At 51.8% G+C, this 13,814-nt stretch overlaps 1 protein-coding gene and 1 pseudogene across 1 annotated transcript; one reads left to right on the forward strand and one right to left on the reverse strand.

The window, feature by feature from the left end:
• Window positions 1-86: 86 nt before the first annotated feature.
• On the reverse strand, window positions 87-1,368 carry LOC100902861 (aurora kinase A-interacting protein). Its single transcript, XM_003737687.1, has 5 exons — window positions 1,081-1,368; window positions 782-990; window positions 594-663; window positions 355-479; window positions 87-216 (listed from the first exon to the last, which is right to left on the reverse strand). Exons 1-5 carry the CDS (start codon window positions 1,228-1,230, stop codon window positions 153-155), a joined length of 618 nt encoding a protein of 205 aa, XP_003737735.1. The 5' UTR covers window positions 1,231-1,368; the 3' UTR covers window positions 87-152.
• Window positions 1,369-2,366: 998 nt separating this feature from the next.
• Window positions 2,367-5,997, forward strand: LOC100903010 (oxysterol-binding protein-related protein 1-like; annotated as a pseudogene).
• Window positions 5,998-13,814: the final 7,817 nt, after the last annotated feature.

The following is a 13,814-nucleotide window of genomic DNA, read 5'->3' on the forward strand; positions in this document are numbered from 1 at the left end:
CCGGATTTTTTCCCCGTTCTCGGCTAGCTTCCAGAGCCAGCGTCGAAGAGCGAATTGAAAACGAAAGGAACATTCAGAATGACCTTGCAACTTTATTCGCAATAGAGAGCCTACAAATCCGACCCAACCGGGTTGCCCTCGACACGGGTTAATCAGTCGAGTTTCGGTTTTATCCATTCAACATTGCTACGATACTTCCTCTTGAGTTCGAGAAACCTGGAAAAGACGAGGGTTGGCTCAAGACAGTGCTGGATTTGAATGACACCCCCAGAGTTTCCATGAGTCTCCGCTTCGTTCGAGAGGACTCGACGAGCTGTATGGATGAATGAATATACCAGATATCGAGCAACTCACCTTTCTCGTCGCTGTTCCGGGGTTTCTATATGAGCGTGTCGATCACGAATTTGCTGAATGACTGATTTCACATATTTTTCCGCGTCGAATTCCTCGGCTTCTCGGATTTTGCATAGCAGCTCTTCCTAGAATCGATAATAACAGCTTCAGAGAGCAGAAGGTACAACCATGGATCGTATCGGAACCTTGATCTCAGCTGTATGATTTCTCCCAGGACACGCCTGCACGAGACTGCTTACCTTGAATTGGGCCTCCTTCGCCTTCTCCCTCCGGAACCGTAGCTTCGCGAACACAAAACGCATACGCTTCCTGCGAATGTTTTTCATTTTCGATCAGACGGATGAGAAGGGTGACTATCTATTTGCCTGAATGCTTTTCCGCCAACCGCAGAAAGTATTCGATAGTCTTCCCGCCCCGATTGACTCACCTGAGCTTCTTAAGCTTGTGTTTCTTCATTTTCCGTCGTCTGATCCGAATCAAGACTGCGCATTGGATCGCTGTGTTTTTCCGGGATTTCGGTTCTTCCATCGGACTCTGAATGATTCCGAGGTTCGGCAGGGTGATCTCTTTGTACCTTAGGTAAGGTAGCTCGACCTCAGCCTTGTTCGAAGGCGGCATGATTCTTGCTGGAGCGATCTGAAACAAGCGCCGTGAGCCCCGGAGCGCGATTCCCCGTTTCGAAGTGAATTTCTGGCTCTGACCCATAGCTCGGGGAACTTTACCCACCGAAGGTGAAATGCGCGGAGCCTGTATGATGCTGGTCGAGAGAGCCGGCGACGGCAGCAGCGGCGGCATGGAAACTGTTCTCGCAGCGCTGGGAACACTGTGTAGTCCACGGAAGATACCCGCAACGTTCACTAGGGAACGCCGCCACATTCTGGATTCCGCTTCCCGCCCGCCTTATGCGTGTTTTTCCAATTCGAGATCCTGTAGCCTCAGCTTCGCGTGTGCGCGGTGAGGACAACAACTCACACATCGAATCTCTCCCACAGACAGACGAATGCGTTTCCGCGTCCTACACACCCGCCGGATTGGTCGCATTGTGTCGATTCGAGTCTGTCAACAAGAGTCGACGACACTGAATGAGAGCATTGGCGCGATCGGTCGGACTCTTCGATTTCCTTCGAATCTTCCCGTCTATTCCTTGCGATGGGGACGTGCATACGGAATTCGTATTAACGGGAAAGACACCCCTCAGGCATGACCGAAACAGCTGATAGCGAAGAACGGATGCGCAACTGACGCAGATCCATCTACCACCGCAATGCTCCGTCATTCGCCGACATTCGCCGGTGTACTCCTGATTCAAGAAATTTCTAACAATCGATATGCGGAGGGGAGCCCCGCTGAGCACAGCTTCGAATTCCCGATGGGTACCACGGAGAAAACTCGAATTCACTGCATTCTACATAGTCTCCTGGAGGGAGTTTTCGAACGCAAAATGCGAGGCTTCACGAGCTAGGGGCCCATCCGGGATTTCTGGGCCCAGAGTGAGAATCGCGCTTCAAGCCCTCCCTCTAACGGGGCCTGCTTCCACGAGCTGTGATTTTGGTGTCCTTCGTGATATTGAGGCGGATCATGGATCGCATGGTGTCGCGCAGGGTTTTGTGTCTATCAAACTCTCATACAGACAGCAATACCGGAATCCTCTATGATACGTCCTGAGATCGAGGAGGATCGCAAACGATTCCACAGAATCCTGCCTTCCTTCAGTTCCCATACGGGCTGCGATATCTTAAAGTAGTTCATTAAGAAACTCTTGAAAAAGCAGAAGGGCCCGGTCAAGAACAAATTCCAGGCAGAGATCATGAACATTGACGTGTTCCGGTACTCCACAAACTTCCATCTGGATAATTTCATCCCCTTCTTCGGAGACTTCTCGGGGAGTAGCACCCGTCATCTGCTACGATGTATGAACATACGTCCTCCGAAGGCCGAAGCGGAGGCTGTGGCTATGGGCGCTTAAATCTCGGAACCCATTCAACTAAGTCTCGGAAGACTGACAGTGTTCGAACGAGGTCTCACGGCTCACCGCCGACTTCCCATGGAACTTCATTCCGGGATACTTCCCGCGATCCCTGGCAATGTATGATTCGATTTATTCGTCAATACATCCAGCAAAGACGCAGTCCCACTTCTAATAGCTCTCGGGCGAGCAATCGTTCTCGTGAGGCTCGCTCACTCATCCGGACGGCCATAGCAAACGGGGAGACACACAAACTAGCCTAGAAATCTGTCAGAGCTATTAGTAAACAATACAGATCGTCTGAGGCTGGAGGGCTGGAGATCCTAGTGTTGTGGACACACAGATAGAGGAGGCAAGTATTGCCAAGAGATGGAATTATTGGGAGAGAGGACGGTATCGACACTCCTCCTATGGGGAGCCTCCGTGGGACGTCAACAGTCATTCGGTGTATCTGTTCGAGACGTCGGCCGTTTTCGCAGAAACTCGAAGACATCCTCCATCGTGGAGCGAACACTCTGTGTCGGTGACGATTGGCATTCGTGGAGACCGAGAGCGGAGATTTTGAGGGTCGTCAGTAGCTCTCGGCGCGTTAGCGTGACACTGAGAGCTGGGATTCTTTCGTGACACAGGATCCCCATCCGCGTCGCGATCTCTTACCGGTCAACGGATACTCTCCGAAGCAGAACCCGACACGAAGTCCGAAAACCTTCTGATAGGTGTTCTCGGAAGAATTTTTCTGGATAGCTACTTTAGCCCATCACCTTCTCCGTATTCCAGCGAATTTTAGCGATGAGCGACTGCGAGAATCATGGCACCTCGGACGAGGAGGTGATTTGCGAAGATAAAGAAGAACAACTGTTGCGCGCGGCGAGATCAGGGAAAGACAAGGAAGTCGAGGACTTGCTTGAGCAGAATCCTTCATTGAACGTCAATTGCAAAGGTGAGCCTTATAATGTTGTGGGAGCAAGTCGAGATCGGTCGCGATCGGAGTCATCCGAATCACGAGGCGCGAAATTATTCCTCGACTCATATAAGGCAAGAAGAAATGGAATCTGCACTGGACTCCGCTCCACCTCTCTTCCTACTTCGGTCACATCCAGGCAACGCGCGTTCTGCTCAAACGAGGCGCAAACCCTTCAGATCAGAATGCCGAAGGCGACACACCTCTACACAAGGCAAGTCGGCTGGAGGCTCAGGATCAGCGATCGGTGGATTGACCATGGATGAATAGTTGAGGTTGGATGACATTTTGAGCCATTCTGTTTGTTTAGGCTGCACTCACAAACCGAGAATCATTAGTCACGCTTCTGTTGACGAATGGCGCGGATATTTTCGTGAAGAATCACGAAGGCCGGACAGCTCTCGGAGTCGCCAGTGAGGTACGACCATCTATCAGATAATTAACACGTGCGACGAATGAATGCTAGATTCCTCGACAGAGATCGCAGAATTACACCTTCGGAATCGATTTCGTTCTTTCTCCCACAGCTGTATATCCAGAACGTGCTGTCTGCTGCTGAATTCGCCGATAAAGAGCGGAAACGAGAGAAATTCTTCCAGGCTGTAAAAGATGGAGATCATCTATCGCTCCAGCAAATGGTTAGTCTTCCCGCCTCTTCTCATGAAGCCACTCGGAGAACTGACCTCGGTATTCAGAGGCGCAGGGGCGCGTCGCTCATGCGTTTCTCCTTGATCGCAGCTCACAGACAAGGGTTCCGGGGTGATTCCTGACGTAAATAGCGTCGACGTCGTTGGGAATACAGCACTCCATTCCGCGGCCCGTCGTGACTTGAGGACGATCGCCATTGTTCTTCTACAATGCGGCGCTGATCCGAATAAGAAGAACCGCATCGGTTTGCGCCCGATTGATCTTGCGCACTCGGACCAGATGAAAAGCATACTTGACGTAAGTCTTGCCAGGTGCGAGTAGGCCGATCCGATCGTTCCATCCGATAGCATCCGAGGACTTTGCTTGATTGACGTTCAATGAATGGGGGAGAAGCCGTAAAGATCGGTTCATGGTTTCCAGGTCGCCCCGATCGAAGAAATCAAGAAGACAGTCTCTCGCTTCGAGGGTCCAGTCGTGCGAGTGGGTAGCAATTCTCCTGAAAGTAGACTCCGATGTAGCGATTGATTGATAGACGACAGATGACAGCATAGGTCTCCCTTTCAGAAAAAAAATTGATGAGAAACCAGAGTTTGTGGGCCGTCCTGGACAGAGGCGTATTATCATTTTTCCGGAGCAGAGCCGACGCTTCGACTGGGACCAATCGAAAACAGTTTCGCTATCTCGACAAAGCGATACTAGTCGTAAGTTGGACATGGGGAGGAATGATACGATGAGCGATCGCCTTCTCGGAGCGCGACTTCAACGGACGCCCAATTACAGCTGAATCCGCGGGACGACAGATGCTTCAGCGTCGTCTTATCAGACGGTCGCTCTGAACGGATATCGGTCGCGAATGCTCTGGACAGGAATCGATGGCTCAAATCTTTCCGAAACCACATCGACTTCGGTGCCGGTGCACCGGAGGGCTGCTCCGTACTCTCGTCGAAGCCCTCCGTGGCTCTTGGCTGCATCGAAGACGCTCTGTCGGTGAGTCCGACTTTTTGCCCTTGAACTTGAACTTCATCATCTTGATCGGGGGAACATCAGTTCTGATCGTCTATTTCCTTTCCTCGACAGACTGCGGAAGCTCATCAGAAGCTGCTATCGAGTGAGATTTCGGAGACTGCCAAGTTGCACACCACTTATCTGGCAACTTCTTTCGAGTCCGGTGATTACAGCCTCAAAGCTCAAAATATATCTCAAGACTTACGCACAGCACTTCAGCAAGTTTCTACTACCGCTGGTGCCACCTTAAGATGCTTGGAGAGCTGCTTACTCCTGATGAAACAACAGGAACAGGTGAGAATTTCTGGGCCATTCGTCGTCCCCGAGGGGCAGAAGTTTCGAATCACCGATATGCCCGTGTGCTTTCATGCTTGCCGGGGGTCCATCTTGCACCGCATTGAGTAATCAGGGAAATATTCCTCTCCGGCAGAGTCGAAGCTCGCTACTCGCGAAAGAAATTCAGAAGAATCGAATGCTGCGGGAGACTTTGGAGGCTTTCGCTGTGGAAGCCGACAACGCTCAAATTGTGAAGCCCGTGGAGGTACAGTCAGCGTTGAATTCTAATTATAATTCAAACCCGCTCCCCGTTCAGGGTCGAGCTTTTAACACCTTCGGGATGGAGTCGAATTCTCTGAAACCCAATGAATAATACCCCTCACCCCACAGGATCACTCGACAGGCAAAATCGATGTCTTGTCGACCTTGGAGGAACTCTCAATTACGGATAATTCGAAAAGATCGTCTGACGACTCGTGGCAGTCCGCAGATTCGTGAGATGTGAAGACTCATCCGTCGGCTGACGCTCATTTCTGTGATCCGATCATTCTATTCCTGTGACATAATGGGAATCACTCGTGGTATGCGCCTCCTAGGATTTAGAGATAACTCTGATTTTAAAAAAGGAGTATTATGTCGGAGGGTCTCTGGCGAATCTCCCAGGGAAAGGCTGGACGCGGAATCTTGTGATTCATGATTGTATCATCATACAAGGGTGGAGTTTGCTCACACATGCTGTGAAAGGAGGCTCCCTCGCGAGAATAAAACTTTCCAACGCCTCCGGAAACTGCGATATGGGGTTGTTTTTTCTCCCTCCACCCACACACCTTGAGGCATCTATCCTAACAGGTCCGCACGAGAATCAATTTCTGATCTGCACGCCTCGTGAGCCCTGAGATACTCACGAGGAGGCTGATATTTCTGGAACTTAATTCTCGGAGCGATCTCAGCATCGCGCCCCCTCCTAAAACATTTTTGATCACCGGTTCGGCTCTGTTGACATGTTGGCAGCCTGTGGAGAGGCCTCCGAGCGGAAGACATGTGGGAGGCGAACTATCCTGTCGCCATATTTTCCTCAACCTCAGCTCGATGTTCTCGACTTCGCTTCCCTGACCCGTAGCCAAAAGTTCATTTTTGTCGGCCCATCTAGAAATCGCGATCCGAATTCAGGAAGATGAAATGCGCGTGAGCAGTCGACTGCTGCAGACTCGAAGATTACTGTGGCTTGAGGTCGCCCTGTCGATGAATGCGTTCCGTCTGACTGCCAAATGAGATGAACTTCTCCGAATCATTTGGGGAAACCTTCAAAGACGTACATTTTGAAGATTCGTTTGTGTGAGCATCAGACGTAAACCCGGCGGTCCCTTTTCCCGGAAAATTCCCTTCGCACCTCTACGGAAGCTCCAAATCGATCGGGACGGATCAGCAATGCTGCCAGCCCTCGAACACAATACTGTGAGTTGCACATCAGGCTAAATGGAGTCCACTTCTCCGGAAAGACCCCAGCGATCAGAGCCGCTATTCACCTGAGCAGCGGCGCCGGCGGTCGCGCGACATGCATCTTCCACCAGGACCGCTAGTCCGAATGACTGTGAGAGTTTGAGTTCGCAAAAGAGTAGCTCGAGACCATCGAGGCGATCGCGTGTCTGGTTGAGGATCGTCAAGAGCAACGACTCGCAGTTCCACGCGATGTCCCATTGGGAACGAATTCGTCATGGAGTATCAATGACTAAGCTTAAGGCTAACAAGTTCTCCGAATGGCAATACCGTTCGTTTCGAAGAGGATTCCCTCCTCCGTACCTCTTAGTGGCGGGAGTCCGGTCGGAAGACATTCAACCTCAATAAATTATAACTCCCTACGGTAGTTTTTTCAATATGCCTGCTTTCATGAACTGATGAGCAGGAGTTCTATACGGACCCATTCACAAGGGCTCATCACAGCATGTCCTGCTGGATTTACAGCTTACACCAACCAGGTTCGGACACCAACCTCTCGTGTTCTCGTTCAAGGGCGATGGACGAGTGATGGAGCTATTCTGCAGCAACGCACGGGGGAGGCCCCTCCGGTAGGCATTCAAAGTTGTGATATTCTCTCTCCTGCGTTATGCTAAGCTGAACTGATCATAAGAGCCTATCCACAAGGGAAATCTACCATCGGGAGATTGCAGACCACATAATTTACTGAGATAACGACGGAAAAATCCTCCGGGTGGAAAATCCATTCGCCTTCAAGAAAAAAATTTCCCGCGCATGCTCTCCGTTTAGAGGAAATACGGCACCTCCGCATTTGTCATATACTCTGCTGGATTTGCATCGCCCGATTTGCGCCGAGGACCGTAGGCGAAGAGCCCCCGCCGTCGGTAGCCCCCTTACTGAGCATTGCTCATGATTCCGATCCTACGATATCAGCTTCAGATGAAGTTCCGGTAACGGAATATTGGGCTTGGAGCCTCGAGCAATCGCCCGTAAGGGGCCAGCGACAGTGCGGAGATATCATGAGTTCGTGTATCCCAGAATCCTTGGAATGATGGGCTTTTCCTGGTACCGGATTCTCCCGGCGCCGGAACATCCTAGTTTCGTCTCGTCGGAGCATAAAAGCGTTTCTTGTGATCTCCCCCCTCCGCGCGCTCCTTTCCGAGCTTTGAGTGGCCGCAGAACATTCCGGGTTTTCCGAAGCAACGCCTCCACTATCCAGTACCTTGTACTACGCACAGTCTGCGATGACCAACTTTCGGGAGCCGCGCCTTGACCCGAAAGGGAAGCCTAGACGCGGCGGGCGATGACAGCCTCTTCCTTACCTCCTATCTGATGCAGTTCCGTAATAAAGTCACCAACTAGATGCGTATGCCGTCATCATTCATCGATGCACCCCTACACACATCGATGCGAAGATTGTGATAAATGATTAATGCTCGAGCTCTTTAGCTCCTGCGATCAATAACATAGCGAAGCTCATTGTTTCGAGCGTGAAAAGGAAAGTAGCCATCCTGGCTCATATCAGTTGGCAACGTACCCGAAGGCCGCGTCCTGATGGCTTGCCCCGATTTCAGTGCACCACCGATACCCATGTGGGCCTTTTGTTCGGCCTCAAAGGCCCGGGCTGATCACTGCCCGTCTTTCATCGAGTAACGAAATTCATGATCTCATTGTTCATAGAGGATCCGCCTGCTTGATAGTCGAGTTAGTGGGGCGGTAAGTTCCATAGCAAGGAGTGCGCGGGACTTTTCTTCGTGGTTTCAGCCGTGGTATCTCTCGAGACTTCACTTCAGTGAGCTGAGAGCGATTCCTCAGTCCGCGATGATGAGTTAGCTCGGAAAGATTCCGACCTCACGGCGCCGGTCCGTCGGGGGAAGTGCGAAGAACGCGGGGAATATGACTTTTCTAGAGTCTGTTTTGAATGGGCGTACTCTCCGACCAACCCCCCCTCTCCCCGTTCGGACCACGGATCGGTCACTGATACGGTGGGATCCCGGCGGGCAACGCGGGGATCGGGACTTTCTGTTCGTGAAATTCCGCGAATCCCTCCCTGCCTCAGTAGTCAAGAGCCGCGTCTAGACTTCGCTTCGTCTAGAACCGAGATCGTCCTCGTCTACGAACGAGAATTTCGACGTCGCAGACCCTCAGACCCGTCGTATTATCCGTTCTTCTACGGAATCGATCGTCGAGGATTATTTCCTCCGTCACGGTCGGACCTCCATGCCGCCGGGTCCCCATCGCCACTGCCCGACAAGCGAGTGCTTGGGGGTGAGACATTAGACAGCTCGCACATGGAGGGATTCGCTTTATTTTCTCACTGGTTTATTTAGGCTCTACTCGTCCGTGCATCGAATGGCTTCTCGTAAACACGGACAGGCGTCTCGAGGGTATGTGGACGTTGCGTTTTGGGTCATGGCAACGACCAACTTGAGTTTATGTCATCGCTATGGCCGGAGGCGATGTCACCTGCGAAAAAGGGCTGCAGCGTTGTAGGCGGTCGTTAACAGACGAGACTACTGACGGCATCCAGAAACATCAAAATGGCAAAAAGAACCTCGTAAACAAGGCGTCATCACGCAGACCTAGAACACCAGTCGAAGAATACACGGAACCGGGCCGCTGTTCGTGGATTCGGGCCATCTACCGCTACGCCCCGGTCCGGCGAAGGAATGACGGGGGCATCTGGAAAGTTTTGAGCCGTATTGAATAGAATAAGAATTTTAATGAGAAACAAGCTCATACAGGAACAAGTCAAGATGGGAAATGAATGGGAGAGGTGCACGCTCCGGGCACCGGCAGTCCAGTGCGCCGCTTCCTCGCTCCCGCAGCCGTTGCTGATATGAATGAAAGATTAAGACTTGTTCCAAGCTCCCATTCATCTTCGTAAGAGAGTGCCCGCTCGCAGACGCCGCCGCCGGTCTCTTGGAGCAGAATTGCCGCTTCTCGACCGAATCACACCGCGACCTGTTCCCTTATCGGACAAACCGTGGAGCGCCCTTGGGCAGTCCGTGTCTGCTGTACACTTATTGTCTCTAGAACGGAGGCGGGTACATACGACTTTTCTGAAGGACCGACTAGACACTGGACTCCAGTGAAAGGGGGGAGAGGGGGAAACGAGGCGTCGCGTCCAAGGACGGCTCTGGTTTTCGATGAACGCAAAATTCTGCGCTGAGAGAGTTCCCGACTTCAAATGATCCGTGATCTTCCGATAAGTTCGAGAAGTTTTCGAGCCCACAAGTCACCTCCGATCTCGTATCTAGCTTTTCAGGTCGGAGAGGATTATAGGGAACGAGCTGACGGACGGACAAACAAGCTGCTGGTGCTTCGGTAGGGACTTTGTCGAGCGCTATCGCTACTCACTGCGGGTTCGCTCGAGATATTCAGCGAGATAACTCGTCGAGCTCCCAGTAATGAGGGTTCGCCCCTTTTTCGTCGCGATTCCGGAACAGGGATCCGGGCTCTGAGCGGCCAATTCTCGACCATGTTCCTGACGTCGCGGAAGCAGATCCGCTTCTATCGGAGACGGATCTTCGATATAACTTGAGTAATAGCCCCAATAGAAATTTTGAAGGCTCAATGAAGAGCGAATTGCGGAAACGACGACGCGTCGAAGTCGGCCGTGGAGCGTGCAGAGAGAACTTCGAGTGGAATTAAAAATGGCGCGGATTAATATCTGTCAGACATGAAGTATTCAGATATATTCTGAGCTGAAGAGTCTTTTGAAGATTATGACGGCCCCTCGCGTAGCCGGCACGGCCTTATTCTCCATTCAACCGGAGTGGCGCAATATGTCACTGGGCTCCGCAACTTCCTTCGAGAGGCCTGGAGAGCAAGACTACGCAAACGTAGTCCGGCGTCCCGAATAATTAGGACCGCGACGAGCCGATAAGGTGATTTGGGAACATATTCAGCTCTCGGCCACCACTTGCCGCTACTTTCTCCGCCTCGCCGGCCTGCCTCAATAAAACAGCGGAATTCTCCGCGCTGCGACTGCGGTGCCAATGATTTTCCTTTGAACTCCCAGCATAATCGACCCGGTCGTGTCGCGACGTTCCGCTACGACCTCCGTCGTAAGCTATCGCGGCTCCTGAATACGTTGCCAAGAGACATTCCGGAGGGAAACATCCAATTTGCGGCACCATTCTCATGGTGAGAAGAATCGTCCCGTGCGGCTGTCGAACACAATATTTCGAGGTTACGGTGTCGAGCGAGAACACACATGTACGGTTTGGATATCCTGATAGACAAGTCGAGCCTGCCGAGGGAATTGGCCGGTATCTCTGACTCGGATCAAATTCGGAATCATCAGTCCGTCAGTCCGGAGCGGATTCTTCCGAAAACTCCGCAGTCGAGGTCACGGTGCTCTGCGGAATTCAACTGAGTTCAGACGCGAGAGGCGGTACCGGGGAAGAATCAATGATTTATTCTCTTCTTCCGATTTCGCCTCGAGCCATCCCTTTGGGTCGCAGAAAAGCGCGATCCGCTGATATCCAAACAATCGAGACTATCGCTTTCTACGAGATCCCGCCTGAAACCGAAACGGATATGAGACGTTCTCGACGCTTTACGAATCGACTGCTCCATTCCTCAAGAGCTGCTGCCTAAGAGGTTCACTCCAGACACTTTTAGCATGAGCTCGCTGATGACCAAATGAGCGAATAGTTCTGTTTTTTCGCAACTCGTGTGGATCCGAGCGAATATTCTCTCCCAGCAGAAGCCTCCGACTCACCGCAGGAAAGGAGCTCGGACGCCCTCGATCGACCGAACTGTTTCGCGATGGGTTAATTTTGAAGCTTTCGAATTCGGTGGGGAGCCGTCTTTGGAATAACGGTTCGCCTGCGATTTCTCCGGATTACCCCCTTTCCACATTGGCCCTATGGTCCCTGTCGGTTCGTCCCATGGTGGGAGTTTGTACCGGGATCATCGATCGGGAAAAAGGCGTACTTTTGATCGCGACCTCTACCACGGAGTCGCAGCAGCCGGAAATGGTGTCGATTCGAATTTCTTGGTCGCTCTCGAAGTTTCAGTTCCTCCTCCGTCAAGGCGATGCGGGATATCCGCAGTTTTATCTGCATTTTGTCGCCGAATTGACCCCGAGGACTCATCAGTCAGGGTACAAATCGCTAACTCAGGAAGTTGGTGCTCAAAATCGTGAATGGGAGGATGAGTCAATCCACTCGATTGGATGAGTCGATCCGAATACCGGATTGACGAGATGACCGCCCCGGAAGCTTGAGGCGGATATTCCTTAGTATATCGGGACATACCGAGTCTTTGACATCAATCTCAATTTAATCCACTACTCCGCCATATGCGGCCAGATTTCATCTTCAATATATGCTTCATGTAGAGAAAGCGTCCTGGCATGGCCTTGAAGGCAGACTTCAATACTTCATTCTACATGGAGACTAAACCAGAGAAGACTCGACTCGAGTGAAACAGCATCGTGTCTACCTGGTTGGGGCCTCGCTCCTTCCAGGCTGGAGGCCCTGAGGGCACTTTCTGAGAAATTCCCCACGGAAGATATTTTCGTCATCTCTGGACCATGCTATAAGCCCTGGGAATGTTCTTCGATCTTCCGTATATTCCACATGCACGATGGTGCCGCTCTCAGATCGACATCCATTGACGCTTCGGCGACGGTGAGGAAGAAAGAGCAGGCCGATGGCACGATTGGCTTCGTGCCAATGCTCGGTGGACGGTGGAAACTCTTGTCTCCACTATGTGTCAGTCGTTTTTTCCTCGGGGATGAGAATATCTGGAAAGAACAAAATTCCCTGGACGCCCTGAAGCTCCGAAGACAAAGCACAGGGACACGGAGAGACCGCGATTGCTTGAAGACAAACATCGGTTCGCATCGACCGAGGAATTTAATCGAAATCGTGAGCTCGGAGAAGAACAGGATGAGATCATAACAAAAACGTCAAGACAACCGTCTCGCGTTCGCGATTCCGCACTCGATGTGGGCTCCGGCTTGCGTAGCAGATTTTTAGGGGGCCATGTGGCCACAATAACGAAAGCTCCTCTTTGTTTATCGAGTTTTTAGGTTCCCGAGTCTGGCTGCGTTCGGGATAAATTAAATTCTTCCATGCTCTGTCTGTGGGTGAATCTTTCTCCATCATCTTTCCTCCAGGTTCCTCGATTGGAGACAAAAGGGTTTCTCTTGCCTCGAGTTCGCGGAGGCTCCCACGTCCGCCCGCTCAGCCGACTGGCCATTGTTCGCTTGGTCGATGCTTGCCACGGAGAGCTAGGTACGAATCAGCAAGCAATTTTCCACAAGACTTCATTCCAGGCTCAATGGTCGATCCCTCGAGAAAATGCCCCAGCCTTTGCGAGAAGGGAGCAGGATCTGCCACCATGCGCAGAAACACGATCGACCGCGAAGAAACAGTGTCCATTATAGACCAGAGCGTAAGTGACCATGAACCGCTGAATGACCACGATATAGAACTGACAGAGCACGGCTCTTGTCTGATGAGGCTACCTGTCGATTCGCGATTCGGTACAGCCATGACCCGCACCACACTTCATGCTCGGTGAATAGAGAGCCAGTCTTCTTTCAGCGGTCGGGACGATTGAAGCCGAGATTTCCATCTCCGATAAAACGCCTGCACAGTTTGATCTCCAGTTTGCCGAGATGAACATCGAGCAGGTGGTCAGCCTTCTTATGAGTGGTGGTTTGCGGAGCTCGGTGCTTGCCCGCCGGAGAAGATCGAATGGACCGTCTTTTTTCTGTCCTACTTGAGCTAGGAATTCGAGGAGCACCGCAAGTCTATCCCTGCGTGGGTTTTTCCGTTCGGTCGGAGCCCATAAGTCTCGGACCCGAGCTCTTGAGTGATTACAGCGCCAACGAGCCTAATCGGACTCGGGGAAAAACTCCAAGAAGAAGCCTGACTCGGATTCGAAGCGATTGACCCCCATGGGCATGAGATCTGAGGCAGGTTAGGGAAAGCCCCGGTCCTGCTTGCATTCCAAGATGTTCCCGGACCCCCACCTCCCAGCTGTCCCGTCATACCGTCAAGGGAGCTAGCGGCTATGAATTTCCTGAACCTTTGACGTGACACAATACGTGAACGGAAGAGGTGTCTTTCGTCTCTCACCGACACTGTGTAAGGGAGTTCGAGTCTC

This window comes from Galendromus occidentalis, unplaced genomic scaffold, assembly GCF_000255335.2.
Source record: "Galendromus occidentalis unplaced genomic scaffold, Mocc_1.1 scf7180000075612, whole genome shotgun sequence".
In the NCBI taxonomy this organism is placed as follows: Eukaryota; Metazoa; Arthropoda; class Arachnida; order Mesostigmata; family Phytoseiidae; genus Galendromus; species Galendromus occidentalis.

Coding starts and splice junctions, on each gene's coding strand:
- LOC100902861 (XM_003737687.1), bottom strand. CDS start 1,230: ATGTGGCGGCGTTCCCTAGTGAACGTTGCGGGTATCTTCCGTGGACTA. Junction 664..781: donor CACAAGCTTAAGAAGCTCAG/GTGAGTCAATCG, acceptor AAACATTCGCAG/GAAGCGTATGCGTTTTGTGT. Junction 480..593: donor CGAAGGAGGCCCAATTCAAG/GTAAGCAGTCTC, acceptor TATCGATTCTAG/GAAGAGCTGCTATGCAAAAT.